The sequence below is a fragment of the Saccopteryx bilineata genome, chromosome 5 (assembly GCF_036850765.1).
Source record: "Saccopteryx bilineata isolate mSacBil1 chromosome 5, mSacBil1_pri_phased_curated, whole genome shotgun sequence".
Classification (NCBI taxonomy): domain Eukaryota; kingdom Metazoa; phylum Chordata; class Mammalia; order Chiroptera; family Emballonuridae; genus Saccopteryx; species Saccopteryx bilineata.
In genome coordinates this window covers 266,147,484-266,171,976 of record NC_089494.1, presented here as the reverse complement: position 1 = coordinate 266,171,976, position 24,493 = coordinate 266,147,484, and the positions used below count along the sequence as shown (strand labels likewise).

General features: G+C 58.3%; 3 protein-coding genes across 4 annotated transcripts; 1 reads left to right on the top strand and 2 right to left on the bottom strand.

The window, feature by feature from the left end:
- Positions 1 to 109: 109 nt before the first annotated feature.
- On the bottom strand, positions 110 to 1,608 carry ATP5ME (ATP synthase membrane subunit e). The gene is made up of 4 exons (XM_066279882.1): positions 1,452 to 1,608; positions 1,214 to 1,268; positions 611 to 709; positions 110 to 189 (listed from the first exon to the last, which is right to left on the bottom strand). Exons 1-4 carry the CDS (start codon positions 1,485 to 1,487, stop codon positions 164 to 166), a joined length of 216 nt encoding a protein of 71 aa, XP_066135979.1. The 5' UTR covers positions 1,488 to 1,608; the 3' UTR covers positions 110 to 163.
- Positions 1,609 to 5,323: 3,715 nt separating this feature from the next.
- On the top strand, positions 5,324 to 8,716 carry MYL5 (myosin light chain 5). Its single transcript, XM_066233682.1, has 7 exons — positions 5,324 to 5,341; positions 6,029 to 6,136; positions 6,290 to 6,365; positions 7,063 to 7,167; positions 7,764 to 7,842; positions 8,232 to 8,280; positions 8,569 to 8,716. The coding sequence occupies exons 1-7, from the start codon at positions 5,339 to 5,341 to the stop codon at positions 8,668 to 8,670; spliced, it is 522 nt and encodes a 173-aa protein (XP_066089779.1). The 5' UTR covers positions 5,324 to 5,338; the 3' UTR covers positions 8,671 to 8,716.
- A 131-nt stretch (positions 8,717 to 8,847) lies between these two features.
- SLC49A3 (solute carrier family 49 member 3) lies at positions 8,848 to 24,393 on the bottom strand. 2 transcript variants are annotated; one of them, XM_066233676.1, is made up of 13 exons: positions 24,378 to 24,392; positions 23,968 to 24,164; positions 21,744 to 21,807; positions 18,091 to 18,943; positions 14,378 to 14,536; positions 13,995 to 14,208; positions 13,762 to 13,838; positions 12,667 to 12,804; positions 12,413 to 12,529; positions 11,496 to 11,648; positions 11,129 to 11,286; positions 10,391 to 10,500; positions 8,848 to 9,483 (listed from the first exon to the last, which is right to left on the bottom strand). In XM_066233676.1, the coding sequence occupies exons 4-13, from the start codon at positions 18,226 to 18,228 to the stop codon at positions 9,236 to 9,238; spliced, it is 1,512 nt and encodes a 503-aa protein (XP_066089773.1). In that variant the 5' UTR covers positions 18,229 to 18,943; positions 21,744 to 21,807; positions 23,968 to 24,164; positions 24,378 to 24,392; the 3' UTR covers positions 8,848 to 9,235. The 2 variants fall into 2 exon arrangements, with proteins under 2 accessions (XP_066089773.1, XP_066089774.1); XM_066233677.1 differs by lacking the exon at positions 12,667 to 12,804 and having other exon boundaries at positions 24,378 to 24,393.
- Between the last annotated feature and the right edge of the window lie 100 nt (positions 24,394 to 24,493).

Here is a 24,493-nt window from a genome sequence, read left to right as displayed (position 1 = left end):
ACTGTGCTTCCCCTCATACACACATCCTGCATCTGTAGTGGGTGATAATTCTTCTGAAAGCCCTTCCCATTCCCACCCCACACAAATGGAGGACAGTGAGGAACTGGAGCATCATACAACACAGAAAACTTTATTCATGCACAATGCTTGGAGAGAGGACGGCTCACTTCAGTATGCTGTCATCTCGGGCTGAAAGGTTAGAAGGAAAACATGCATTATTACCTGTTCAACCAACTCAAGAGGAGCACTTCAGATTTTTGGTGTTCAACATTCCACGTCTAGTTCCACTAGAGTCCAACTATGCTCTGCCTTAACTCCCATCCTTGGTGGTCCTTATCCCTCCACGTCAGAGGGAGAAGTGTGCAGGTGCTGCTCCTGGGGCCTCTCTAAGGGAGGCCTGGCCAGTTCACACTCCCAGACAATTAACCTGCAAGGCTTAGGGACCTGGGCCTCACTAAACGCAAGATGTCACCATGTGCCCCCTGGACCACCCCTTTGGCCAGCGCTGGATAAAAGGGGTGGCCCCTCTCCTCCACTGTTGGTCACTGGGAGCAGATTTCTTAAAAATCTGGGTGGAGGACAAATCTGTAAGATTCACAAACACCAGTACCTTCTGCTAATTCTCTCTCAATCCGTTTCAGTTCATCCTGCTTCTTTTTCTCCTCCGCCGCTATTCTCCTTTCCTCTTCTGCCCGAGGTTTCAGGTAGCCTGGTAAGGAACCGAGGCAAGGGAGGTGTTGTCAATGAACTTCTTTACTGAAACGTTGCACAGAGCAATTCCGTCCACACGCAGGGTTACCTTCGGATGCCCTGCGAACCCCATCGTCCCTGCGAACCCCATCGTCCCTGCTGTTAATTCCCTTTTACCTGGATGTAGGTCCAGTTCACCCCTCAACAGAGAGCCCCCCACCCAGCGAGCGGTGCCGGGTCGCGCTGCCCGGGGTCTCGGTTCAGACGGCGGCTCCCGCACACCTGCTCGCACCAGCCGACAACCACCACCCGTTTCCCAGTTCCCGGGGCGGTGCAGACACAGGAACGTACTTGGGTCCCGCCGGAGCTGCTCCCGGGTCGACCCACACGCCGGCCCTGGGCCTACGGGCCCGCGCCCGCACCCGCCCTCCTGCCCTCGGCACGATTACTCCGCCGGGTTTACTGAACGGCACTGCGGGGCCCTAAGGGGCCCGACAAGCCCCCGGCGCCGGAGGACACTCACTGTAGCGCTTGGCTCCGTAGGCCACGCCGAGGAACAGGGCGGAGTAGCGGCCGAGCTGCAGGGAGAGGGCGGTCAGAGGCGGGGGGTCAGGGTCCGGGAATCAACGCGCGGGGCGGGGGCGCGGTGGACGGGGAAAGGAGTCAGGGGCGTGGGGCGGGGGTCCCTGGCTCCGCAGGGTCGCACACGCGGGGCCCACGCGGACCCGAGTCCCGGAAGGCAGCCGCGGACCCTAGTTCACCTTGATGAGCGGAGAGACCTGCACCGGCGGCACCATCTTGTCCGTGACCTTCGCACCGGAAGCACAATCCTGGTCGGACAAGGACGCCACAGGCCGGGGAGAGCCGTAGAGTCACGAGAGTGTTCGAGGCGAGCGCATGCGCCGTCGGCTACGAGTGAGTGCGGCGCCCCTGGCGGCTGGAGGGGAAACGGCGCGCGCCCGCACGGGTTGTGTATGACGTCACCTAGCGCGCGCGAGGCCGGCGGAGCGCGGCTCGCGACCGGCTGCGCGTGCGCGGTGACCGGCTGAAGCGAGGCTGGCCCGCGGCGCGGGTGGGCGCGGGTGGATGAGCAACTATCTGCGGCCGCAACGTCTCCAGGCGAGATCGAGCAGAGATCGAGGGCCGCACACCATTGGTCCAAACATTTGAAAAGTTTAAGTCAAGTTGACAAAGTGCGCAAAGAGCGCGCTCTCCCCTGACCGGGGGCTCCCATCTCTGCGGGAAAGTCGAGGAGGGAGCCGCTGCCGCAGACCGGAGTGTCCGCAGCCCCGAGGACGGCCCGGGAGGGAGTCCGGGGTCCGGGTACTGAGTGTCCTGAATGCAGGCCGGCTCCCCCTGGGCAGGTCCCCTTACCCCCAGGCCCCTCGGATAGTGGAGGCGGGAGGCAGTGGCTGGTCCACTCTTCTGCGACCGCGCTCCCTCGGGCCTACCGAGGTCTCCGGCCTACCGCCGTCCAGTCCCCCAGCAGAGAGAGTCTCCTCATCCCAGAAGCCTCTCCGGGGGAGGGGACTGCGGTCCTCCAGGGAAGACGCCTTCCCCCTCCCAGTGGAACCTGCTTGCTGCTTCTCCCTGACTCCTGCCCTCAGAATCCTGCAGTCCAAGCTCCAAGGTCCACCTCAGTCAGGGACCGCTGACCCCCATACCTCCTGTGCAGAAGAAAAGGACAGACATGGTCACACCTGCTGGGGCCCCACCCCATACCCTTGGCCCTGGAGTAAACCATCACCACCACCACCAGCACCTCCACCCTACCCCACCCCACCTCTGTACCCCCTCGGAGTAGCCACCTGTCTTCCCCCAGATCTCTGGTCAGCACTGCTGAAAACACCACCAGGCCACATCCAGATGTGCAGAGGGGCTGCCCAGAGATGGGGCAGTGGATGCCTGACCTGTGGTGGCGCAGTGGATAAAGTGTCCACCTGGAATGCTGAAGTCACCAGTTGGAAACCCTGGGCTTGCCTGGTCAAGGCATATACGGAAGTTGATGCTTCCTGCTCCTCCCCCCACCCTTCTCTCTCTCTCTCTCTCTCTCTCTCTCTCTCCTCTCTCTAGAAATGAATTTTTAAAAAAGAATTAAAAGAGCCCTGGCCGGTTGGCTCAGTGGTAGAGCGTCGGCCTGGCGTGCAGAAGTCCCAGGGTTGGATTCCCGGCCAGGGCACACAGGAGAAGCGCCCATCTGCTTCTCCACCCCTCCCCCTCTCCTTCCTCTCTGTCTCTCTCTTCCCCTCCCGCAGCGAGGTTCCATTGGAGCAAAGATGGCCCGGGCGCTGGGGATGGCTCCTTGGCCTCTGCCCCAGGCGCTAGAGTGGCTCTGGTCGCGACAGAGCCACACCCAGGAGGGGCAGAGCGTCGCCCCCTGGTGGTCAGAGCGTCGCCCCTGGTGGGCGTGCCAGGTGAATCCCGGTAGGGCGCATGCGGGAGTCTGTCTGACTGTCTCTCCCCGTTTCCAGCTTCAGAAAAATACAAAAAAAAAGAAATGGTGCATAGTGGCCAGACAGCCTCTCAACCTTGCCTGCTAGTGGCAACTGGGCTAGGCACCTGTCCAGTGGACCCTCCACCCCTTGGCCTCATGCTGCCTGGGAGAAGGTCCCTTAAGAACCAGGCTTGGGACTCACTAGGGTCCCTGTCTTGCTTCAGGGGGAGCCCACTTCTTACTCCTCACCAAACCCATGTGTTTCAGAATGGATCTGAGCCTAAAGAGAGTAGAATGCAGGGCTCTGAAGGCTCAGTAATCATTGTATCTGTGGAGGGAAGACAGGGAGGCCCACCTCCAGGGGCCTGGGCAGAGGATGCTTTCTCCTGGCTTTCTCTGCAGTCCTGGCTCTAAGTGTCTCAGCTTGAAAACTGGAAAATCACCTATTTTCTGGGCTGGGGCAGGAACATCGAGGCCTGTCCTATAGGTCATGGGCCCTTTCCTAAGTGGAGGGTCTGGGGTCCAGGCAGGCCTCTCTGATCACCAGAGGAAGGTGTAAGCACTCACTGACCACAAGGTACAAGATAAACTCCCTGTGCCAACAGACTGCATGGCCATGCTGAGTGTGTCTCATACGTAGGCACACACACGTTCTTCCCTTGAGCAGTTGGGCAGATGACCTCAGGTGACAAACGTCTTTACCCTTCCTTGGACTTTAAAATAAACCAGACTCCTCAGCAACTGCTGCTTCCAGAATCAAAAATAAGTGTCTCTGGGGCCAAAGGTGGGGCCAGAGTGCTGGTGGGGGACCACATACCAGTAGCTTCCACTGGGTGGAAGGTAGTAACCCAGGGAGCACCCACACAGGCACCCACCCACACCACCACCACCACCCAGGGAAGACCCCTGAAGCCAAGGGACACTCGCCCTGGCCCACTTTCCTTTCTGGGGCCTGGAGGGATGGGGTCCCACCTGGCTCAGGACACCAGCACTGCCTGCTAACTCCCTGCACCTGTCAAGGCCAGCTGTCCATGCCGAATCCCGATATTCTCCAGGGAGCCAGGTTCCAAGACTATCTTTAGTGATGGAGTCAGACCTGGCTGGCGCCAGGAGCCCTCCCGAGGGGTGCTGCTGGTCCTTCTGGCCCTCCCCTTCAGAGGCCTGTGAGCACAGGTCCCACATGCCTTGCCCTCTTGGTGTGGCACTCCCCGCTCCTGCCGCCCAGCCAGGGCCCCTCCAGGCCCAGCTCAACCCTGCTCAGCTGGGGGCAGTGGAGTCCCTGTTCGAGGTGCAGCCCAGGCCAGGTTTCCCACATCAGTCGTGCATTCTTCCTCTAGTAGTCCTCTAGGCAGAGCACACTGGGAACCCCCGAGTCGTGGCAGGTGGAGCACACCTCCCCAGGATCCTCGGGGTGCCTGTTGTCCCACTCACTTGGTGTGCCCCCGAGAGCTGGACCCCTGCTACAGTTGCAGCAGAGGTGAGGATTCAGAGACGTGGCCCCAGAGTCACCTACCTAGCTATTGTGGCTGTACAGACCCTCCACAACATCCTCATCCTTGCACACCAATAGCTGCAGCTGCTGCTCCTACCCAGGACCAGAGCACCCAGACTATGACTTGGTGGTGAAAGGGACCCACAGGACCATGGCACAGTGGGAAACCAGGCTGAGTGCTGGCCCCAGCTGTCCCATCGGGCCCTCTGTCCCCTCCTGCAGTGAGGACAGGAGGGGTGGCCCCAGCACCAGGGTTGGAGGCCTGGGATCTCTTTGCCACCAAGGCAGGGAAGTGAGGGCACACGGAATATAGTTGGGGAATGCATGGTGACTGGTCACTAGGTCCACTTACAGGGCCCTTGTGAAAATCTGGGAAAAGCACTATTTTTTTCTGGCTCCTGTAGGCCACCAGGCCCTCAGCCCATATGCAGGTGGCCCAGGAGATGCACAGAATTCAGAATAACAAGGGCTCCTGGGTAAACGGGCTGGTGGGAGGTCCCTGGAAGTTTGAGGGCCCTGCTGGGTAAGACAGAACGGGGCATCTGAGTCACTGCTGACTGCCAAAGTTCATTCTGCAGTTGTCTCATCCCTTGGGGGGTCCTGAGCCTGTCCTTGTAGGGAGTGACAGACAGAGTGAGAGCTGTCCTGGGGGACTGGGCAGGAACTTAAAACAGACGACCTGGGCAAGGAGAGCACAGACCATCACACCAGGCAGACCCGGCATGGTGAGTGTGCCCCAGACAGGCAGCTGGGCGGGGGCGTGTGAGTGTGCATGTGTGTCCTCACAAGTGTGACTGTGTGAGAGTGCACGTGCACATGAGGTCAGTTTGTGCACGTGTGCAGATTTATGTATGTGTGCTGGGGGCCAGGGGAGATCCATGCCCCGTGGCTGCCCCAGTGACAATCGGAGTGGAAGAGTCCTGGCCTTCACAGCAGGACACCCAGAACAAGCCTGCATGCCTGCTGGCCACCTACACAGTCCATTTGCTCCTGGGACACCCAGTTGGCCCCTGGCCAAACTGTAGATCTAGCAGGGCAAGGTTCATCGGGCATCCCCAAACTATGGCCCGCGGGCTGCATGCGGCCCCTCACGTGAGGCCATTTATCGGCCCCCGCCACACTTCCGGAAGGGGCACCTCTTTCGTTGGTGGTCAGTGTACCGGAGTACTGTATGTGGTGGCCCTCCACTGTCTGAGGGACAGTGAACTGGCCCCCCGTGTAAAAAGTCTGGGGACCCCTGTAAGGTGAACCCTGGCCACTGTGTGGTCAGGGACTTTTCAGGGCCCCTGAGCTCACCAAGCTGTTCCCGCCTGGGGACCCAGGACCTGCGTGCAGTGATCCACCCATCCTCTGCAGTAAATCTCCCAAATGCCTGGTTTGGGGGACGCTCAGCCTCAGTGTTCTCATCTCAGGCCAGCAGGAAGACCAAGAAGAAGGAAGGGGGAGCCCTCCGGGCACAGAGGGCCTCCTCCAATGTCTTCTCCAACTTTGAGCAGACCCAGATCCAGGAGTTCAAGGAGGTAAGGCTTTGCTCTTCTACTAAGAGCCCCCTACCCTAAAGTTCCTGCTCCAGGGGTTCCCTGGGGATCCTAACACAGGTGACCCTGCATGAGCCTCGCTCCAGGGCCAGTAGAGGTGGGTGCCTATCCTCAAGTGGGGTGGCCTCATTCCAGGCCTTCACACTAATGGATCAGAACCGAGATGGTTTCATTGACAAGGAGGACCTGAAAGACACCTACGCCTCCCTGGGTGGGTGCCCGGGCAGAACTCTGTAGCGGCCCACCTGGTCCTCAGCCGTACCGTCTGAGCTGACATCCCACGGGCTGCGAGGAGAAATGACCTTCTGGTTTGACTGGGGCTGGCAGGGGAGTCACCAGGGTGTGCTGGGGTGGGTAGACAGCCCAAACGGGCAAGGGGGAGGCTGGGACCGGGTCCAGGGAGGGACACTACTTCCCAGAAGGAGCAGGAGCCCGAGGTGGGTCCTGCCCCCAGCACAGTGCAGCCTGGCATCTGGCCCTCCCCTCTACTCCCCATCTGGGGACATGCTTTTCTCAGCCTGAGGTGGTCCTGTCCCTGAAGCCAGAGAGGATAAGCTGGTTTCTACCTGGGTGTGTCTGCACAGACATACCCTCCCTCTAGGCCCCCTTAGGCCAGGTGAGCACATCACAGACCTTCCTGGCTCCAAATGGCCTCACCCCCTTAGTAGTCTACCTCCCCGGCGCTCAGGGTTTGGGGTCCTACTGACATGCAGAACCTGTGCCCACCACACCTGGGAGGCCAGGTGTCCCCCTTTTGCTGGCCTCCCTCTCCAGTCTCCCCGACTTTGTTCTGGGGTCACTGGGAGAATGATGGAGGTGGGCAGCCCCCTAGGGCACTTGCCAGTGGGTACAACACATGCATCAACAAGGATGGGGGCATTCTTGCCCCATAACCCCGTTTGTGACAGGCAAAACCAATGTCAAGGATGATGAGCTGGATGCCATGCTCAAGGAAGCCACAGGTCCCATCAACTTTACCATGTTCTTGAACATGTTTGGGGAAAAACTGACCGGTGAGCTCTCTGGCCATCAGCCAATGCATGTTTTTGTTTGTTCTGGTGAGAGAGAGGGAGACAGACAGACAGACAGGGAGGGAGATAAGAAGCATCAACCTGTAGTTGCTCACTGCTTTCTCATACATGTCTTTACTGGAGGGGCTCCAGCCAAGCCAGTGACCTTGGGATCATTTCAGTGACCCCGCGCTCAAGCTGGCCAAGCCCAGTGCAGTGTGTTTTTATTTAGAAATCCAGATGTTTCACAGAAAAATCCAAGTTTTCAGATCTCTTGGAAAGCTCTAGGAACCAGCATTCTGGGACCCACATCTGTGGCCCTCCCACATCTCGCATGCCCTCCACCCCAAAGCCTGTGAACTTGACATTCAGTGTCACCTTTGCCTCCTGTCTGCCCCCTGGAGGTCTTTGTCCCTCACTCACTGAGCACTTGCCCCAGCTCGGGGCCTCGGCAGGACCCTGGGGACCCTGAGAATACCCCCCAGGACAGGAGCTGCAGGGTCCCCTCGGTGCTCAGGAGCGGGAGGGCCATTCAGGCTGAGGGCACAGAATGGAGGGACCAGGGGGCAGCTGGGACAGGACTGGAATCTTGTGGGCAGGTACGGATACTGAGGAGACCATCCTAAATGCCTTCAAGATGCTGGACCCTGATGGCAAAGGCAGCATCAACAAAGACTAGTGAGTGTGACCAGAGTGAGGGACATCAGGTCATCCCCCTCCCCATCCCCTAAGATCCTGAATCCCTCAAGGTAACTGAGGGTAAATCCGCCTGCCCACGCAGCCCAGCACTGGGTCTGAGGGCCCCCTCGGTCAAGCACTGGGAATGGGCATGCTGGTGCGCTGGGCACTTGCCTCCGATCGTCCTAAGTCTCCACCCCACAGGGGAGGTGACCCCTGCATGTGTGCCCAGAAAGGCTCCTGGTGCCCAGGACTCAGCCCTACCCCACAGAGGAGTGTGGTGTGAACACACACACACACACACACACCCGCCCCGCCACTGTTCAGCTCTCTGGTGCCGACCCTTTCTTCAGAGCAGCCTAACTCAGCGCCTCCCTTCTCGTCCTCAGCATCAAGCGGCTGCTCATGTCCCAGGCAGACAAGATGACTGCAGACGAGGTTAGGCCCTCAGCCCCCACCACCTCCTGCCCCATGGCTCCTGGGACTCCAGGGATGGGCTGGAGGTGCTCTGGCCCCAAGAAGCTGTAGCACTGGTGTGGGTAGGACACCCAGAGGCTGGGCCCCAGCCCACCCCTCACTCTGCAGTGACCCTCGCCCCAAGCGCAGAAACAAGACTGGAGCCAGCTGGAGTTCAGGGCCTATAATTCACCCTTGGGTTACAGCCCTCGGGGACCCTTTGCTTTTCCTCTCCTGCCTGGGTTTGACCCCTCACCACCCTGCATGCAGGTTGACCAGATGTTCCAGTTTGCAAAAATCGATGCTGCAGGCAACCTGGACTACAAGGCCCTGAGCTATGTGCTGACCCACGGGGAAGAGAAGGAGGACTGAGGGGTGCCTCCCCCACCCTGGCTGCCACCAGTTCAATAAACCTGAGCCCACAAACCTGCCTGTGTCTGTGGAGGGAGGACCCGGGGCAAGAGGGCCTGGGGGGACATCTCCCTGTGAAGCCCTTCCTCTGTCGCTGCCCCCCCACCCCCACCAGCCTGGCCCCACCTGTCAGCACCTAGGCTGGGATCTGGTCACTTGGTGGCCAGAGGCTGCGAGAGGCTCTGGCATGGATTCTTCAAGGAAGGCTCTCCCCAAACCTGTGCAATCCAGACACAGACATCTGGGGGCACTCAGAAACACCCCACCCGTCCATCTTCCCATCAGCCACGCCCCCATGTGCTTCCCCTGTACCAACTGCCCTTGGTCTGGTGTGATCATTGGCCGTCCTGCTGTGCCCTGCTAGAGTCCCTGTGGCATGTGTGGGACACTAGTGCCCCGCCCGGTCTCAGAGGTGGCTGCCACAGCCCCGGTGGCTAGAGCCCGGCTTTCCCAGGTCCCTCTACACCCCTAGGCTGGCTTTTCAGTCCATGGGCCTAGCAGGGCCACCTGTGATGTCCTTCCAAGGTCAGGAGAAGCTCTGGGAATGAGCTGCCCCTGGGTTTCCTGCAGCGTCTGGGCCGAGAGAGTGCTTGGGCAGGGCCTCAGGGGGCGTCTGCTGGGGGGGCGTGAGGTCTGCAGCAGCCGGGCACTGGTGCTCCTGGACGGAGGGGCTCGTGCCGGCCTCGGCCTGCAGGCGCCGGTACGGGGTGTGGAAGAAGAGCACCAAGCAGCAGCTGAAGAGGGTGCTCAGGCCGGCCATCAGCAGCATGGACACTGGGAGGACACAACCAGCTCTGCCCGAGGCTCACCCCACGGACCCAGTGTGGCCATGGGGCCGGCAGAGTCCCAGCGGACCCCACCAGCCACGACCACAGAGTGACACCCTATGGGACCCAGTGTGGCCATGGAGCCAGCAGAGTCCCAGCGGACCCCACTAGCCACAACCACAGAGTGACGCCCCACGGGACCCAGTGTGGCCATGGGGCCGGCAGAGTCCCAGCGGACCCCACCAGCCACGACCACAGAGTGACGCCCCACGGGACCCAGTGTGGCCATGGGGCCGGCAGAGTCCCAGCGGACCCCACCAGCCACGACCACAGAGTGACACCCCACGGGACCCAGTGTGGCCATGGGGCCAGCAGAGTCCCAGCGGACCCCACCAGCCACGACCACAGAGTGACGCCCCACGGGACCCAGTGTGGCCATGGGGCCAGCAGAGTCCCAGCGGACCCCACTAGCCACAACCACAGAGTGACGCCAGGGGCAGATCCCGTTCCAGGCCCCCCCCCGGCCTGAGAGCACAGTATCATGGTCACTGGGCCGGCCCTGGGGCCTGACGTGCAACACTTCGCCTCTCTCTCCCTCTGTCTGTCTTTATCTCCCCCTCTCTCTCTGTGTCTATCTCTTTTTCTTTTCCTGATCTCATTTTAAAACAACTCACACAGGGTTTAGAGGTTGGGCTTTGTAAGAGTCTCAGGGCTGCCCCCACCATGCTGAGCCGTGGGTCCTGCCTGTTGCCCTCTGACACCACTTTGTCCCCACTCTGTGGGTGCCCAGCACCCACCCACTGAAGATAGCAAAAGGGTCCCTGGAGGGAGGTCCCCAGGGCTGGAGGGGGTGGGGACCCAGGCCTGCTCTCCGTGCCTGTGTTCTCGGGGCTCCCGTGGGCTGGAACACTCACCCTTCCAGTCCAGGGTGTCCTGGGCACTTCGGCAGGTGGAGGAGGACGGCTCCGTGCGGCGCACAGTCAGGGCAGTCAGCAGCACCATGATCAACACGCCCTCGGCCTGCCTGGACAGCCACGCGACCCTGAGCCCCGCCCGGACCCTGCTCCCCGCCCGGACACTGCTCCCCGCCCGGACCCTGCTCCCCGCCCAGACACTGCTCCCCGCCCGGACCCTGCTCCCCGCCCGGACACTGCTCCCCGCCCAGACCCTGAGCCCCGCCCGGACCCTGCTCCCCGCCCGGACACTGCTCCCCGCCCGGACCCTGCTCCCCGCCCGGACACTGCTCCCCGCCCAGACCCTGAGCCCCGCCCAGACACTGCTCCCCGCCCGGACACTGCTCCCCGCCCGGACACTGCTCCCCGCCCGGACCCTGCTCCCCGCCCGGACCCTGAGCCCCGCCCGGACCCTGCTCCCCGCCCGGACCCTGCTCCCCGCCCAGACCCTGAGCCCCGCCCAGACACTGCTCCCCGCCCGGACCCTGCTCCCCGCCCGGACACTGCTCCCCGCCCGGACCCTGCTCCCCGCCCACAGTGCCAGGCGCTCTGGTCAGCGTGGCTCCGGTGGCCTGTCCACACCTGCACACAGGAGGTGATCAGAACACACCAGCCTTGCCAGAGCAGGCAGGTCACGGCTGCGTGGCCTGGGATGGGTGAGGGGTCCCCAGGAACACTGCAGGGGTTGTGTGTGCTTACCCCAGCACGAAGACCAGGCCGGCAGCCGCTCCCTCACCCACAGGGAAGGAGCACTCAACCGCCAGCTCCATGGCAACGGGCGCCACCGAGAAGCCGAAGAGCCCGAACAGTGAGCAGATGGCTGCCAGTGCAATGTTCTGTCCCCTCAGCTGGGACACCTGGGCAGCAAGCGTACAGGAGACGGCAGTCAGACGCACCACAGCCCCGGACGCCAGCTCCCCCGGGCCTGGCAGCAGCACTGGCCGGCCGAGCGTGGCAGGACTGAGTGGGCAAGGCCTGCATGTCCGTTCTGGCTGGGCTGCCAGCTGCCCACCCCGGGAGCACCCACTGCCCCCTGCAGGTGGCCTTGGTTCAAGGGGACACTCACCAGGGCAAAGGCCACACAGACCACAGAGGTGAGACAAAAGCCGATCTTGATGGCTTCGGTGAAATGCTTGGTCCGGTCTACGTACAGGCCGAGAAGCAGCGCCCCCAGGATCCCGAACACGATGAAGAGAGCCCCACAGAGGCCCGCAAACTCCTGGGGGAAGTAGGAGGGCAGGGGCACCCATCATCAGGGTGCCATACCACCAGGGACCCAGGAGGCGACACCCACCTGTAGGACATAGGCTGTCACCAGGGAGCACACAGCAAGGTCATTGAGCCATGCAGGGGCCCAGGGGCCCTGCACTGTCGGTTGTGTGTAGGACGTGGGGGGCAGGGGTGGCATATACTCCCCTGCAGGTGCCTCTTCCCTGTGTCACCTCATCCGGGAACTCAACAATTGCTAAAGGGAAGGACCCAGTCACTGCAGACACCCCTCGGTCCTTGAGTGAGGAGTTGGGAACATGCTGAGCCCCAAGCCCACCCCCAGGGCCAATGCCAGACAGCAGAGGGCACAGCCACAGATGCTGTGAGCAGACCAAGGCCCTTCACTCTGCACATCCAGTATCAGAGGAGGACCCTGCTTTGGAGACTACAGGGTTGGGGTCATCCTGGTTGGGGCATTGGGAGAGAGTGAAAAGCACCACCCAATTTTCTACCCTGAGCACAGCCGCCACCTCCCCACAGCCCCCAGCCCCCCATCTGCAGGTCGTGTTTGGCACCTGACACTCTTCACAAAGAGCATTTCAACAGTGCCCATAACAGGAAGTCACTCTGTCTAAGAGTGGACACGTAGGGCTTAGGGAGATCATGGGCCACTCCATAGCCACACACAGGAGCCAAAGAAGCAGAAAGCCTGCAGGGTGATGGGCTCCCAAAGCCCCGTCCTTGTTGGGGGCCCCAGGACAGGCGGGCACTCACATTGGAATAGCCATTCACGCAGAGGACCTGCTCCAGGAGGGCTGAGAAGCTGGAGAAAATGCCGATGCCGCCCCCAAAGCACACAGCCAGGATGACGTAGGCCTTGTTCCTCACGAGCTGGAGGGGAAGGGCCGCTCAGCCCAGGAGCTCCTGCAGCACAGGCAGGGCCTCCACAGAGCCCAGCCCAGCTCCTTCCCCTCCGGGCCTACCCCTTGCCCCAGACCCTCCCCAGACCTAGATCCCACAAAACTGACCAGCTTCAGCCCATCCAGGAACTTCTCCGAGGTGGAGTGGGCGGCTCCAGCGGAGGGCGGGGTGGGGGGCACACTCTCCCAGAGGCATGCGGTGGCCAGCAGGCAGGCAAGGCCAGCAGGGATGATGTAGATGCTCAGCTGGGAAGAGGGTATGCATGCAGGCACGTGTGTGTGCATGCACACGCAAGCCTCCGCAGATGGACACACAGGACTTCACAGACACACACATACACACAAGCTCCTCAGGCCTGCCACTCCGGGCTCCAGACCACCCTCACTCACCATCCCTAGGTGGACATCGGTGAGCCCACAGTTCTGCTACATCTGGAACCCCAGCTTTCAAAGTAACACTCAAGGGTGACTCCACGGGGACAGACATCCCAGCCTCTCCTGCAGTTCCAGAGTCACCCAGCCAACTGCCTTCCGCACGGCCTCTTCTAACCTTTGTGAATGTCCCCAACAGTCATCCACAACATAGCTGGAAGCCCCTCATCCCTCTCGCCTCAAGCCCTCAGCCACAGCCTGCCCCACGCCCCCACCGGAGCAAAGCCCTGGGCTCTGGGAACACTTCAGCCACACCCCTCATGTCTTGAGTGCTTCTGGACCAGATAGAAACACTCTTCCCCACAGGTACCACCAGAGCTCTCCTCACGCCAACACCACCCACCCTCCACCTGGGCTAAGCCTTCCTTCCACCTTCCCTTGGCTCAGCCCCCACCCTTCAACCTGCATCCACTTTAGGGCCTTTCTCCTCTTGGGCTCATCTCCCTCCTTGGGCCTCCCACAAACGCCCTCTGGTCAGGCCAGCCTCGCCCCTCACCAAGGTCTCTCCCCACCAAGGAATTCGCCCTACACCCTGGTCCCTAGAACCATGCCGGACACTGAGAAGGTGCCCAGGACTTGCCCACTGGGAGAAATACTGCATGCACCATGTGGCCACAGGGAGGCGCTGGTACACACTCTCACCAACAGGTGTGGACACCATCATGCACACTAGAGCCCACCAAGCATGCACACAAACACACACGCGTGCACACGCAAACACACCACACAAACATACACACGTGTATGGGTGCTACCCCTGATATCCCTCACCATTATAGGGATGTCTTCCTCCTTCTGTACCAGGGCAGGCGACAGCACGTTGGCCACCAGGATCCCCAGAGGGTTTGCTGGACAGCCAGAGACATATGTCAGGTCAGCCATGGCCTGGCCTGGTCCCCAGCCCACCAGTGCAGCCCTCCACCCTCTACGAGCTAGGAGTGCCCAGGTGCCAGGACCTGGACACTGAGCCAGAGGAGACCCTCCGCCTCGTCCCCTCGAGTTACCCATGGTGCCGATCATGTTGGCCGTAGCTCGCTGGTGCTCAGGGAACCACAAGGCAGCCAGCTTGGCTGGAGAGAAGATGACCAGGGTCTGGGCCAGGGCACAGAGGCTCTGGCCACCCATGAGGAAGGCAAACGGGTCCTGAATCTCGAGGATCATGTAGGGCAGGGTGCGGAGCACACTCCCAGCAAAGTTCAGCCATGCACACAGGATGGTCTGTGGGGACAAGGTCAGACACTCTGTCCAGGCAGCTGGATGCTCTGCCAGCACCGCCCCAATGGCTGTGCCTGGGGACCCTGGTCTGGGGAGGGGGCCATGGCTCTCCAGCCCACACCTGGGGTCCCTACCCCATCCCAAAGCGGGCCCTGGTGTGGGTCTAACTCACCGCCCAGCGGAGCCCGACTGAGTCCAGAACCCAGATGGCTACCATGCCAGACGGGATGGATACCACAAGGTAGACCAGTGAGAGCCAGTTAACCTGGTCCGTGGACAGAAGGAAGTGCTGGGCAATGGTGTCGGCCACGGGCGCAAAGCTGAGCCACAGCTGCGGAGCAGACAAGGCTGGCGTTAGCCTAGGGGCAGCTCCACAGTCCCCACACCCACCTGCTGTCCTAGGCCTGTCCAGCCGGCCGAAGAGAAAGTGTCCTGCAGTCCATAATGGCCAGGGTCTTCTCCTGGTCAACCCCAGGAAAGTTTCCAGGTGGAGGAGGTCAGACAGCATGCCTGAATGGTGGACAGTGCCATCCTTGGGGCAGGGGACCGACAACCTGGCCAGAGCCTGCAGGACAACTGGCCCCACCAGGACTGACACTCCAAGGAAAAGGCCCAAGGGCTGTCAGTGGGAGGTGGACCTCCATGTGTGGTGCACTGTGGCAGGTGGGCACTAGGCATGGCTGGAGCACAGAACCGGGAAGAGGTGTCAGGATGGGGGAGCCAGTGGCCCCGGCCTCCAGGTTCATGGCAGGGCTGGGCGAAGGAGCACATCTGGGGAGATACTCAGTGCCTGCAGCAGATGCCCAGGTGGACAAAGGCAGGAGGTACGGTGGACCAGAAGCCGTGGACAGGTTCAGTTGAAGAGACCGTGGGAGGGATACCAGGGGTGGGGGGGAACAGAAGACAAGCCCAAAAGGCACCTCCAGCCTGTCCGCAAACTTGGTCCCAGGTGAAAACACCTGGACTGTGTGGGAGCCCTGCCCAAGGCCAGCCCCACATCCCCCACAGGGGACCCAGGTGTTTCGGAGGCGAGAGCCCCTGGGAGCAGGAGACATTTCCCAGCTGTAGGTGTTATCACGCTCTGGGACTCTTCACACAGCAGACCTCCAGTGCAAAGTGGGTGGCTGGGTCAGTGGGGAAGGTTTCCAGGAGGAAGTGAGACACCATCTGGTCCCTGAAGGGTATGTGGGTCAAGAGGAGAGGAGGAGTTCACCAAGGCTTACTTCAGGGATAAGGAGCGAAGCGGGCCAGGCAAGTACCAAGCCCAAAGTGTCACAAATCTAAGTGAAGGACCTTCCAGCTCACAGAGGACTTAGGAGGCCACACTCCTCAGGCCACACTCTCCCGTGGCAGAGGCCAGAGACACAGCTTTCTTGACAGAGTCTGACCACAGAGCCTCACATGACAGCAAGCCTTGGCAACAGCTGCCTCTCTTCCTTTTTTTAAAGGACAGAGCAGGGGACAGATCCTCCAGGTTCAGGAAGAGCCCCTAAGCAGGCCTAGCTGCCTTCTGCCCAGCCTGATCCAGCGAGAGACCCCACGGTGTCTGTCTCCCAGCCCAGCCCTGCTGAGCAGAGCCCACCCCTCAGCATTTTCCTCTCCAGAGCTCGTGGTTGGCAGAGCAGAGATGCGTCTGAAATGTTCAAGTCAATGTGGCAACGACACTTGTCCCCACTGCACGAGAATTCTGTTTTACCTGCTCCCATCCTTGTCAGATGCTCCTGATGTCCCTTTGAGCGAAGGCAGCGCCCACATGCCAGCTCTCCAGATCATGGGGCTCCCTTTGAACCACTCCAAGGCCAGCCCAGACCTCACTCCAAGCACTGCTGCACCCACCCCTCAGTCACCCCGCTGCACACAGAGTAAGTGAGGGGCTAAGCGGGCTCAGCCAGGGTACTCCTGATGGTCAGTGCTCACAGTGCCGACCAGGGCAGGGATTGTGGCTATTCCCGGTGAAATTCTGTTTGCTCTGTAACGACTTGTGCATAAAAGCGGGTGCAGCAGATCTCTGACTCAGTGTCCAGGGAACTTCTCAAGGTCACTTAGGATGCCTGTCCACCCTTGGATTCACTGAAGCAGCCCCAGGAGACGAGGAGGCCCCTGCTCTGCACCTCATACCACTGTCCCCAAAGCCAGTTCCAGCTTCCCAGACACAGGGACCTGGGACCAAGCCACAGCCATGCGTCCCACAGAGAAAAGAGGCGTCTGGGCCATGGCAGACCCAGGGCCTGAGCTGCCCTGCTGTTTGTCCCAGTACAGGGCCGGCTCTCCATACCCCAGCCAGCAAGAAAGGGAAGAAAAGGAATGTGAAATGACTCCCAAGAATGCTGCTGCCGAGAGCCTCCCCAAGGCTGTGTCCACACCTGCCTGCCCCATCCCTACTCACCAGTCTGCGCTTCTGACCGTCCCATGGCCACTGGGCCTTCCCAAGCTGTGGGTCCTGCTTTGTGTTACATAATTACACGGTGGCAAACTCTGCCCAACCAGTTCCCGTGGTTCCGGGGAGGCTGAGGGATCGCACACAGGGTCCCCAGGCACACTGGGGAGGTGAGATGTGTGGTGGCCCGTGAGCAGGTGGCCATGTGAGGGTCAGGTGTGAGAAGGTTGGCTCCAAGCCCCTGAAGGCCTTTAGTCAGGCCTCCCCAAGACTTGTCACGTGAATTACTTTGAGCTGAAGGCAATGGAGACCCTGTGGGCTCAAGAGAAATTTTACTTCTCCCTTAAAGGGCTTAGATTAGGGGAATTGCCCATAATGAGTTATCACCAGAAACAACTTTATGCCCTATCTGTAGTCCAGGGCTAACTTCCATTACTGGACATCTGCTCTTCTCAGCATACCCTGTGGAGACCTTCCTCTCCGCTGAGGCCCCCGGTGAAGAGCCCTCCCTACCTCATTGCATCTGTCTGTCTCCGACTCTCTCAGGTATGTGGGGTTCCCACAGATACATGAGTAATTAAGTGTGGTTGTTTTATCTTGTTAACCTCTCATGTCAATTAGTAGGCCAGCCAGAAAAACCTATAAGGGAGAAGAAAGATTCTTTCTCCCCTATACACCCCCTCTGCTCAAAGGCCTTAGATGCCTGTTCAAGGGACAGGAGGGTGGCCTAACAGGGGGAAGGCGGCCCAGCAGGGGGAGGGCAGGTGGAGAAAAGCTCTCTCTCCTATCTGACTGATGGGCTGGGGAAAGAGGAGCACAGGCCTTGGGCAGAGCAACTGGGAGCGCAAGGATGGACTCGAGAGAGGAGCATGCTGGGGGGCTGGGCCCCAGGAACTGGCTGATCCCTAGTCTGAGGCCGAGTTCCCTGCCAGCAGTGGGGACAGTTAGAATAGGTGATGGGGCCACTGTGGACCCCAGCTGGGGAGCTATGGAGGAGGGGGGTGGGTAAGGAAGGCCTCTTGAGGGAGCCCAGAATTGGATCAGACACCCAGGTCAGGGCACAGGTAGAAGAGGGGGGTTAGGAAGGGGGCTGGGCAGGAGCCAGGTCGTGAAAGCCTGTCCCACGTGCGGAGTGCGGAGTTTCTCGGAGGGAGTGGGCACGTCTGGAGGATGCTTTCATGTGTCTACAGTTGGAAACCACCGTAGATCACAGGACCTGCGCTCAGCTGGCAAGGGGACACCAGCCCTTTTCTCTCCCGCCACCACAGCCAGGAGGAGCTCCCGTCCCGGTGCCTCCGCACCTGCGTGGTGGCAGGACACCCCCGCCCCTGCGGCTCCACTGTCCCTTCGAGTCCCGCAAACTCGAGCCCCACAGCAGACGCGCCCACAGGGCGCACCAAGGCACCGGCGAGGGCGGGTAGGGGCTCCATGCTGGTTTCCAGCCTCGGCTCCCGCCCTGAAGAGACACCCTCCCCCAGCCCCCCGCTCCGAGGAGCCCGAGCCTGTACCGTGGCATTGGAGCAGCTGAGCAGACTGACCACCAGCAGGAAGACCCAGCGGCGCGCGTAGACGCGGTGGACCCGCAGCGCGGCCAGAGCCGGGGTCGCGGCGGCCCACTGTCCGTCCCCCGCCGGCCCTGCCATCATCTGCCTGCGGGTTTAAGTTGCGGCGCGAGGGCTCGGGCAGCCGTCGGAGGTGGAACCGGGGCTGCAGGGGCGGGAATTCCGGATCAGTCCCCGCCCGAGGGTTAGGGGTCACGGCACAGCCAAGTGGGAAAGGGGCCGGTAGTGAAGCTAGACCCTTCCCCTTCCGACAGGGTGGAAGTTTCTGCCACCAAACAGGGACAGAGTCTCCTCGCAGGGAACCAGCCGGGTCACGGCCTCTGTGTGGTTCCTGCGGTGGACACGCCTACGTGGGTGGCGGCAGGAGAGGCGCCGAGAAGTCACTGCCCTGCAGATGGTCCGCATTTCCTGAAAGGGGCATGGAAAGGTCCCCTTTGCCATCCTTCAGCCCCGATTCCTGACGTCCAAACAAGTCACAGGAAGCAGCCCGAGGCCAGCCTGCAAGAGGAGACTGGGGTCCGTTTTCGAAGAGCGTGGAATCCAGACTAGTCCTCAGACTCGTGCAGGAAAGCAGGAACTAGGGGCGGAGGGCAGAAGTGGCGCTGGCGCGGGAGGAAGAGGGAGGCCTGGTGAGCCTGTCCTGCGCAGGGCAAGGGCGGTGCCACGTTCTGAACCACAGCCAGGAGAGAGGGGTGGGGGTGGAGGGACAGCCTCCCCCACCCCGTGATTATCTGCGCTTACAGCTGAGAAAACAGCTGAGGCAGAGGAGGAGACACGGTATTCTGTTTGTTTTAGAGACCTGTGGGCCGGAAGACAGAGAGGAGAGAATGTCAGCTTGTCTCTGTGGGCGGCATTCTCTTCCTAGGACGTATCTCCCTTCTGCCCCAGTGTAACTCTTCCTGAGGTCACCGGTGATGTCCCCAGGGCTTACATAAGTGGACACTGCTCTGCCTTGTACTCCTGGGGTCACCACCTGGGACCCTCCTACTCAAAACGCTGGGCCTCCTCCCCAGACCTTGGACCCTTAGGTGGAGCACACAGGTCACAGAATGCAAAGGCAACATGACAATAAATGGTATTTTTCTTCTTTTTTTTATTCAGTGAGAGGAGGGGAGGCAGAGACAGGCTCCCGCATGACCCCCAACAGGGATCCATCCAGCAAGCCCACTAGGGGGTGATGCTCTGCCCATCTGGGGTCTCTGCTCTGTTCCTCAACAACCAAGCCATTCCAGCATTCCAGCGCCTGAGGCGGAGGCCATGAAACCATCCTGTGCCTGCCGCCAACTCGCTCCAATAGAGCCATGGCTGAAGGAGGGGAAGAGAGAGAGAGAGGAAGAGAGAGAGAGAGAGGAAGAGAGAGAGAGAGAGAGAATCAAGGGGGGGTAGAGAAGCAGATGGGCACTTCTCCTGTGTGCCCTGTCAGGGATTCGAACCTGGGACATCCACACATCAGGCAATGCTCTACCACTGAGCCAACCTGCCAGGGCCACAATGGCATTTCTATACACCAATAACAGGATGTGGAAACCAAAATTAATGATACATGTCATTTACAGTTACTTCAGAGAGAATTAAATCCTTGCATATAAAGTTAGCAAAATGTACACAGGACTTGATGCTACAAATGACACAATAAAACATTAAAAATGGAAGCATACCATGCTCATGGACCTGGAGATTCAAAGGAGTCCAGATGTCGGTTCTCCCTAGATTGAGCTATAGGTTTAACACTAATTCCTAACCAGAGGTTTTTGTGGGCACAGACTGGGCAAAACCATTCACAAACCACATATCCAGCAAAGGATGAGTACCTCGAAGATATAAAGAGGCCTCAAAACTCAACAGTAAGACCCTTGCAGGTTATCTCAGTGGATAGAGTGTTGGCCCAGCATGGGAACATCCTGGGCTTAATTTCTGGTCAGAGCACAGATGAGAAGTGACCATTTGCTTCTCTTCCCTTCCCTCTCCCCCTTCTTTCTCTCTTCCCCTCTATAGACAGTGGCTCGATTGTTCAGGCAGTAGCCTCAGGCACTGAGGATAGCTTGGTTGATTTGAGCATTGGCCCCAGACAGGGTTTGCTGGGTGGATCCAGGTTGGGGCACATGTGGGAGTCTGTCTATCTCCCCTCCTCTCACTTAAAAAAAAATAAGAACTCACAGTAAAAACAACAAAAAAGTTCAATTAGAATATGGGCAAAAGACATGAAGAAACGTGTCTCTGAAGAGGATATACAGATGGCACATGGTGACAAATGGCTAACATCATTAGCCTTTAGGAAAATGCAAATTAAAACCACAATAAGATATCACCACACACTTTTCAGAATGGCTAAAAAAAACGCATCAAATGCTGGTGAGGCTGTAACTTGGCCACTCATGTCATGTAGGTAACACTGTAAAATGTTACAGCCACCGTGGAAAATAAAAAATTTAAAACTCACATAATGTGAAAAGTACATTCATTTGGAAACAATAACTTTTCTACCTTTGGTGAAACTTTTATTTAAATTCTGGATGAGCCTGACCTGTGGTGGCGCAGTGGGATAAAACGTCGACCTGGAACACTGAGGTTGCCGGTTCGAAACCCTGGGCTTGCCTGGTCAAGGCATATATGGGAGTTGATGCTTCCTGCTCCTCCCCCTTCTCTCTCTCTCTCTCTCTCTTTCTCTCTCTCTCTCTCTCCTCTCTCTCTAAAAATCAATAAATAAAATATTTTAAAAATTAAATTAAATTAATAAATAAAAATAAAATAAAATAAATGCACACACATAAATTCTGGATGAATATCTCACCATAAGCATCTCAGTTGCTCATGTTTCAAATACAGGTGGCACACCTGAGCCTCACCTGAGCCCAGGTCCATGTGCACATCTTTGAAATCAGCACACCTTGAGGAGATCTTTTGGTGATCTCCACACAAAAAACACCTATGTCTTGCTTTTCAACTTGTCTTTAAAGGCTTATTTAAAATAGCATTGAGTATGCACAATTATGACTAAATCTTTCAATTTCTTTTTTTGTTTGTTTTTGTTTTAATTTCTTTACCTCCTTTTTTTTTATTATTATTATTTTTTGTATTTTTCCGAAGCCAGAAACGGGGAGGCAGTCAGACAGACTCCGGCATGCACCCGACCGGGATCCACCCGGCACACCCACCAGGGGCTCTGCCGAGACCAGAGCCACTCTAACGCCTGAGGCAGAGGCCACAGAGCCATCCTCAGCACCCGGGCCAACTTTTCTCCAATGGAACCTTGGCTGCAGGAGGGGAAGAGAGAGACAGAGAGGAAGGAGAGGGGGAGGGGTGGAGAAGCAGATGGGCACTTCTCCTGTGTGTCCTGGTTGGGAATCAAACCCAGGACTCCTGCACGCCAGGCCAACGCTCTACCACTGAACCAACCAGCCAGGGCCTACCTCCTTTTTACTTAACCAAATATAGACTCCTATCAGCACCCCAAACTAGCACCAACTGTGGCTTTTTCAGGCTGTCTTCCCTAAACAGAATCTGCTTAAAATTAAGCAACTGAGAGCCATCACTTTGCCAAGGCTGGTGCAAAGGCAACATCTTCTTTGCTGAGGATAATGTCAGGGAAGAAACCTCACCTTACGTAGGAGATGCTCACAGCCTCATCCTGTTTGTTGGCTTTCATTTGGTTTTTATCTGTTTCTGTCAAAAGAATGTTAGCTATATGAGACAGGAGCCAGGTGTGTGACCTTTCTGCCTTGTGCCTCTAGGGCCCCACTCTCCTACTTGGTGGTTTCTCCACAAGTGACCCATCCCTCTCCGCGCACATCCTAGGCCAGAGCACACCTGATTCCAGAAGCACACCTGCCTTCTCAGTATCCAGGCCTTCACTCCTGCCTGCATGCGCTGCCTGCCTCAAGGTCATGGCTGCTGAAAGCCCACACACCCCAACACCACCTACAGCAGGGAGCTGAGTAAGAAGGTCAGCATCTGGACTCTCAGGCTCCTCAAAGAGGACATATGACTCCCTCCTTCTCTGTACAGAAGGCCAATCAGGGACTCATCTACCAAAAACAGTTTACATGGCTGGCCAGTAGTAGAGAACATGGCTCTGCTCATTGTGACTTGTGCTCCCCACCAGAGGGCAGCCCTTGGGGTCGCCCCACTCCTCTGTTTCCCTCCAACATAGGGGAAAGCCAACAGAAGGGCTCACATACACCCCAAAGTTGTGACAAGTACCTGGGACCCAGATTGCTGTCCCCTCCCATCAGGGACCCTACTGTACCAATTCCATCTCTACTGCTCAGAACTATTCAGCCTGTGAACATGCAAATAGCTGGTTTTCTCACTTTTGTGTGTGCACGCATGCACGTGCGTGTGTGTGGTGTGAAATGGGCATGGAATGAGGACTATCTGGGATGTGTGTCTGTGAGAGACAGAGGGTGGGAGAGAAGATGAAGGAGTATCTATCGTCATGCTAGTCCCGATAGTCATCTATTTGTGTATGTGTCTGGTGTGAGAGGGTATCTAGTGTGTGTCAGGGTGTGTTATGTAAGTCTGTATGGGTTATTGGTATGTGTAGTGTGAGATGGGTCTCTATCTTTTGTGTATGTATGGGTGAAATAATTACCTAATTCTTTTTTCTGAATTAGACAAAATTATGAAAGAGTACATACCTAATTCTTTGGTATATAGTGTGTGAACTGTGTCCACCATGTGTGTGTCTGGTGTGAAACGTGTGTTAAATCAGAAACTGTGAAAGGTGTGAGATTTCATTCTATTGCAAGCTAGAAAGGTAAACTCACAGTCTCCATGTGTGCATTCCAGGGACACACAAGGCCAGGCCAGAGGCAAAGAACATCTGTTACTCAACAGTCATTCCTGCAACTGGTTCCTCCACCCCCATCAACACGGGCGTGCCGGTGGCACCTGCCTGTACAGTAGAGTGTGTTTCAGAACACTGACATTAGGAGACTCATCCATCTGCCTTCTTTTTTATTTTTTATTTTTATTTTTGACAGAGACAGAGAGAGAGTCAGATAGGAACAGACAAACAGGAAGGGAGAGAAATGAGAAGCATCAATTCTTTGTTGCAGCATCTTAGTTGTTTATTTTCATGTGCCTTGACCAGAGGCGGGGGTGGCTTTACAGCAGAGCAAGTGACCCCTTGCTCAAACCAGAGACCTTGGGGTCACATCTATGATCCCACGCTCAAGCCAACGACCCCACACTCAAGCGGGCGACCTTAAACCTGGGTCTTCCATGTCCCAACGCTCTATCCACTACACCACCTCCTGGTCAGGCCCATCTGCCTTCTACAGAGAGAAACCTTCTCTTTACTCAGGATCGTAAGCAAAGCTTCAGGGAGGGAGAGTCTTTTTCCTGTCTACCCTGAACCGTCTCCCAAACATTCTAAATGTAGCTGTGAATGACTTTGCTCTAAAGACTGGGACATGTAGACACAGAATCAGGAGATATCCACAGACAACTGCTTCCCAACAGGATCTGTTTTTTAAGAATATTTCAAGGCCCTGGCTGGGTGCTGGATTGATTTGTTGTTCTACTTATTCATGCATTCATTGGTTGATTTTTGCATGTGCCCTGACAGGAGACAGAACCCACAACCTTGGCGTATTGGTACTACTCTCTAACCAACTGAGCTACCTGACCAGAGCTAAGTATCGCACTCTTTTGTTATTCATATTTGCAGGGCTGGCTCCTTCTGCGTCCCTTCTGTTCTCATCCACCCTACTGCAGCTAAATGGGGCAGCCTCTGCCTCCCCATCCAGCTGTTTCCCTCTGTTACTGTCCCCTCCACAGTATAGACCCCACAAGGGTGTACATGTCACGGTCACTGCTTACAGATCTAGGACGCAGCCTGCGTAAAGGTGGACACAGGAACTAGTTGTGGTGTCAAGCCTGCAGCCAAATGTCCGGGAACCCAGAACAGGGCTCCTCTCTGTCCACAGGGCTTCTGACTAGTGCACGGGGGACGCTCGGTGCTACTTCCCAGGAAGGACAGGAATGCAAGAACGACACTGCCTCGGCCAGCAGAAACCCTGGTCCCAGAACAGCAGGAATCAACGCGAGCTGCCAGCAGGATGCGGGGTCCCAGAGGCTCCGGGAAGGCTGGTGCAGCACCTGTCCGCCCACCCGGTCTCACTGGCCCCGCCTCTCCCTGGCCCCGCCTCCGCCTGGCCCCGCCTTCCAGCCACGGCCAGGCTCCGCCTCTACCTGCGCCCGCCCCTGCCAGGCCCCGCCCTCCGCCTCACTCCTTTTGCGGGTCGCCGGGGTCCAGTCTAGTCCCTCCGCAGAGCCCCGTCCCGATGCTCCCACTGACCACGTCCCTTTCTGTGTCAGTCCACACCCTCTGACCAAGTCCCCGCCC

Excerpts from the sequence above, each read along its gene's own strand:
- SLC49A3 (XM_066233676.1), bottom strand. The coding sequence starts at position 18,228 with ATGATGGCAGGGCCGGCGGGGGACGGACAGTGGGCCGCCGCGACCCCG. Across the intron at positions 12,805-13,761 it reads AGGAAGACATCCCTATAATG|CTGAGCATCTACATCATCCC; the intron begins GTGAGGGATATC and ends CCCTCTTCCCAG. Across the intron at positions 12,530-12,666 it reads TCCTGGATGGGCTGAAGCTG|CTCGTGAGGAACAAGGCCTA; the intron begins GTCAGTTTTGTG and ends CTTCCCCTCCAG.
- ATP5ME (XM_066279882.1), bottom strand. The coding sequence starts at position 1,487 with ATGGTGCCGCCGGTGCAGGTCTCTCCGCTCATCAAG. Across the intron at positions 710-1,213 it reads CTACGGAGCCAAGCGCTACA|GCTACCTGAAACCTCGGGCA; the intron begins GTGAGTGTCCTC and ends GTTCCTTACCAG. Across the intron at positions 190-610 it reads TGAGAGAGAATTAGCAGAAG|CCCGAGATGACAGCATACTG; the intron begins GTACTGGTGTTT and ends CTAACCTTTCAG.
- MYL5 (XM_066233682.1), top strand. Across the intron at positions 7,168-7,763 it reads GTTTGGGGAAAAACTGACCG|GTACGGATACTGAGGAGACC; the intron begins GTGAGCTCTCTG and ends TCTTGTGGGCAG. Across the intron at positions 7,843-8,231 it reads GGCAGCATCAACAAAGACTA|CATCAAGCGGCTGCTCATGT; the intron begins GTGAGTGTGACC and ends TCTCGTCCTCAG.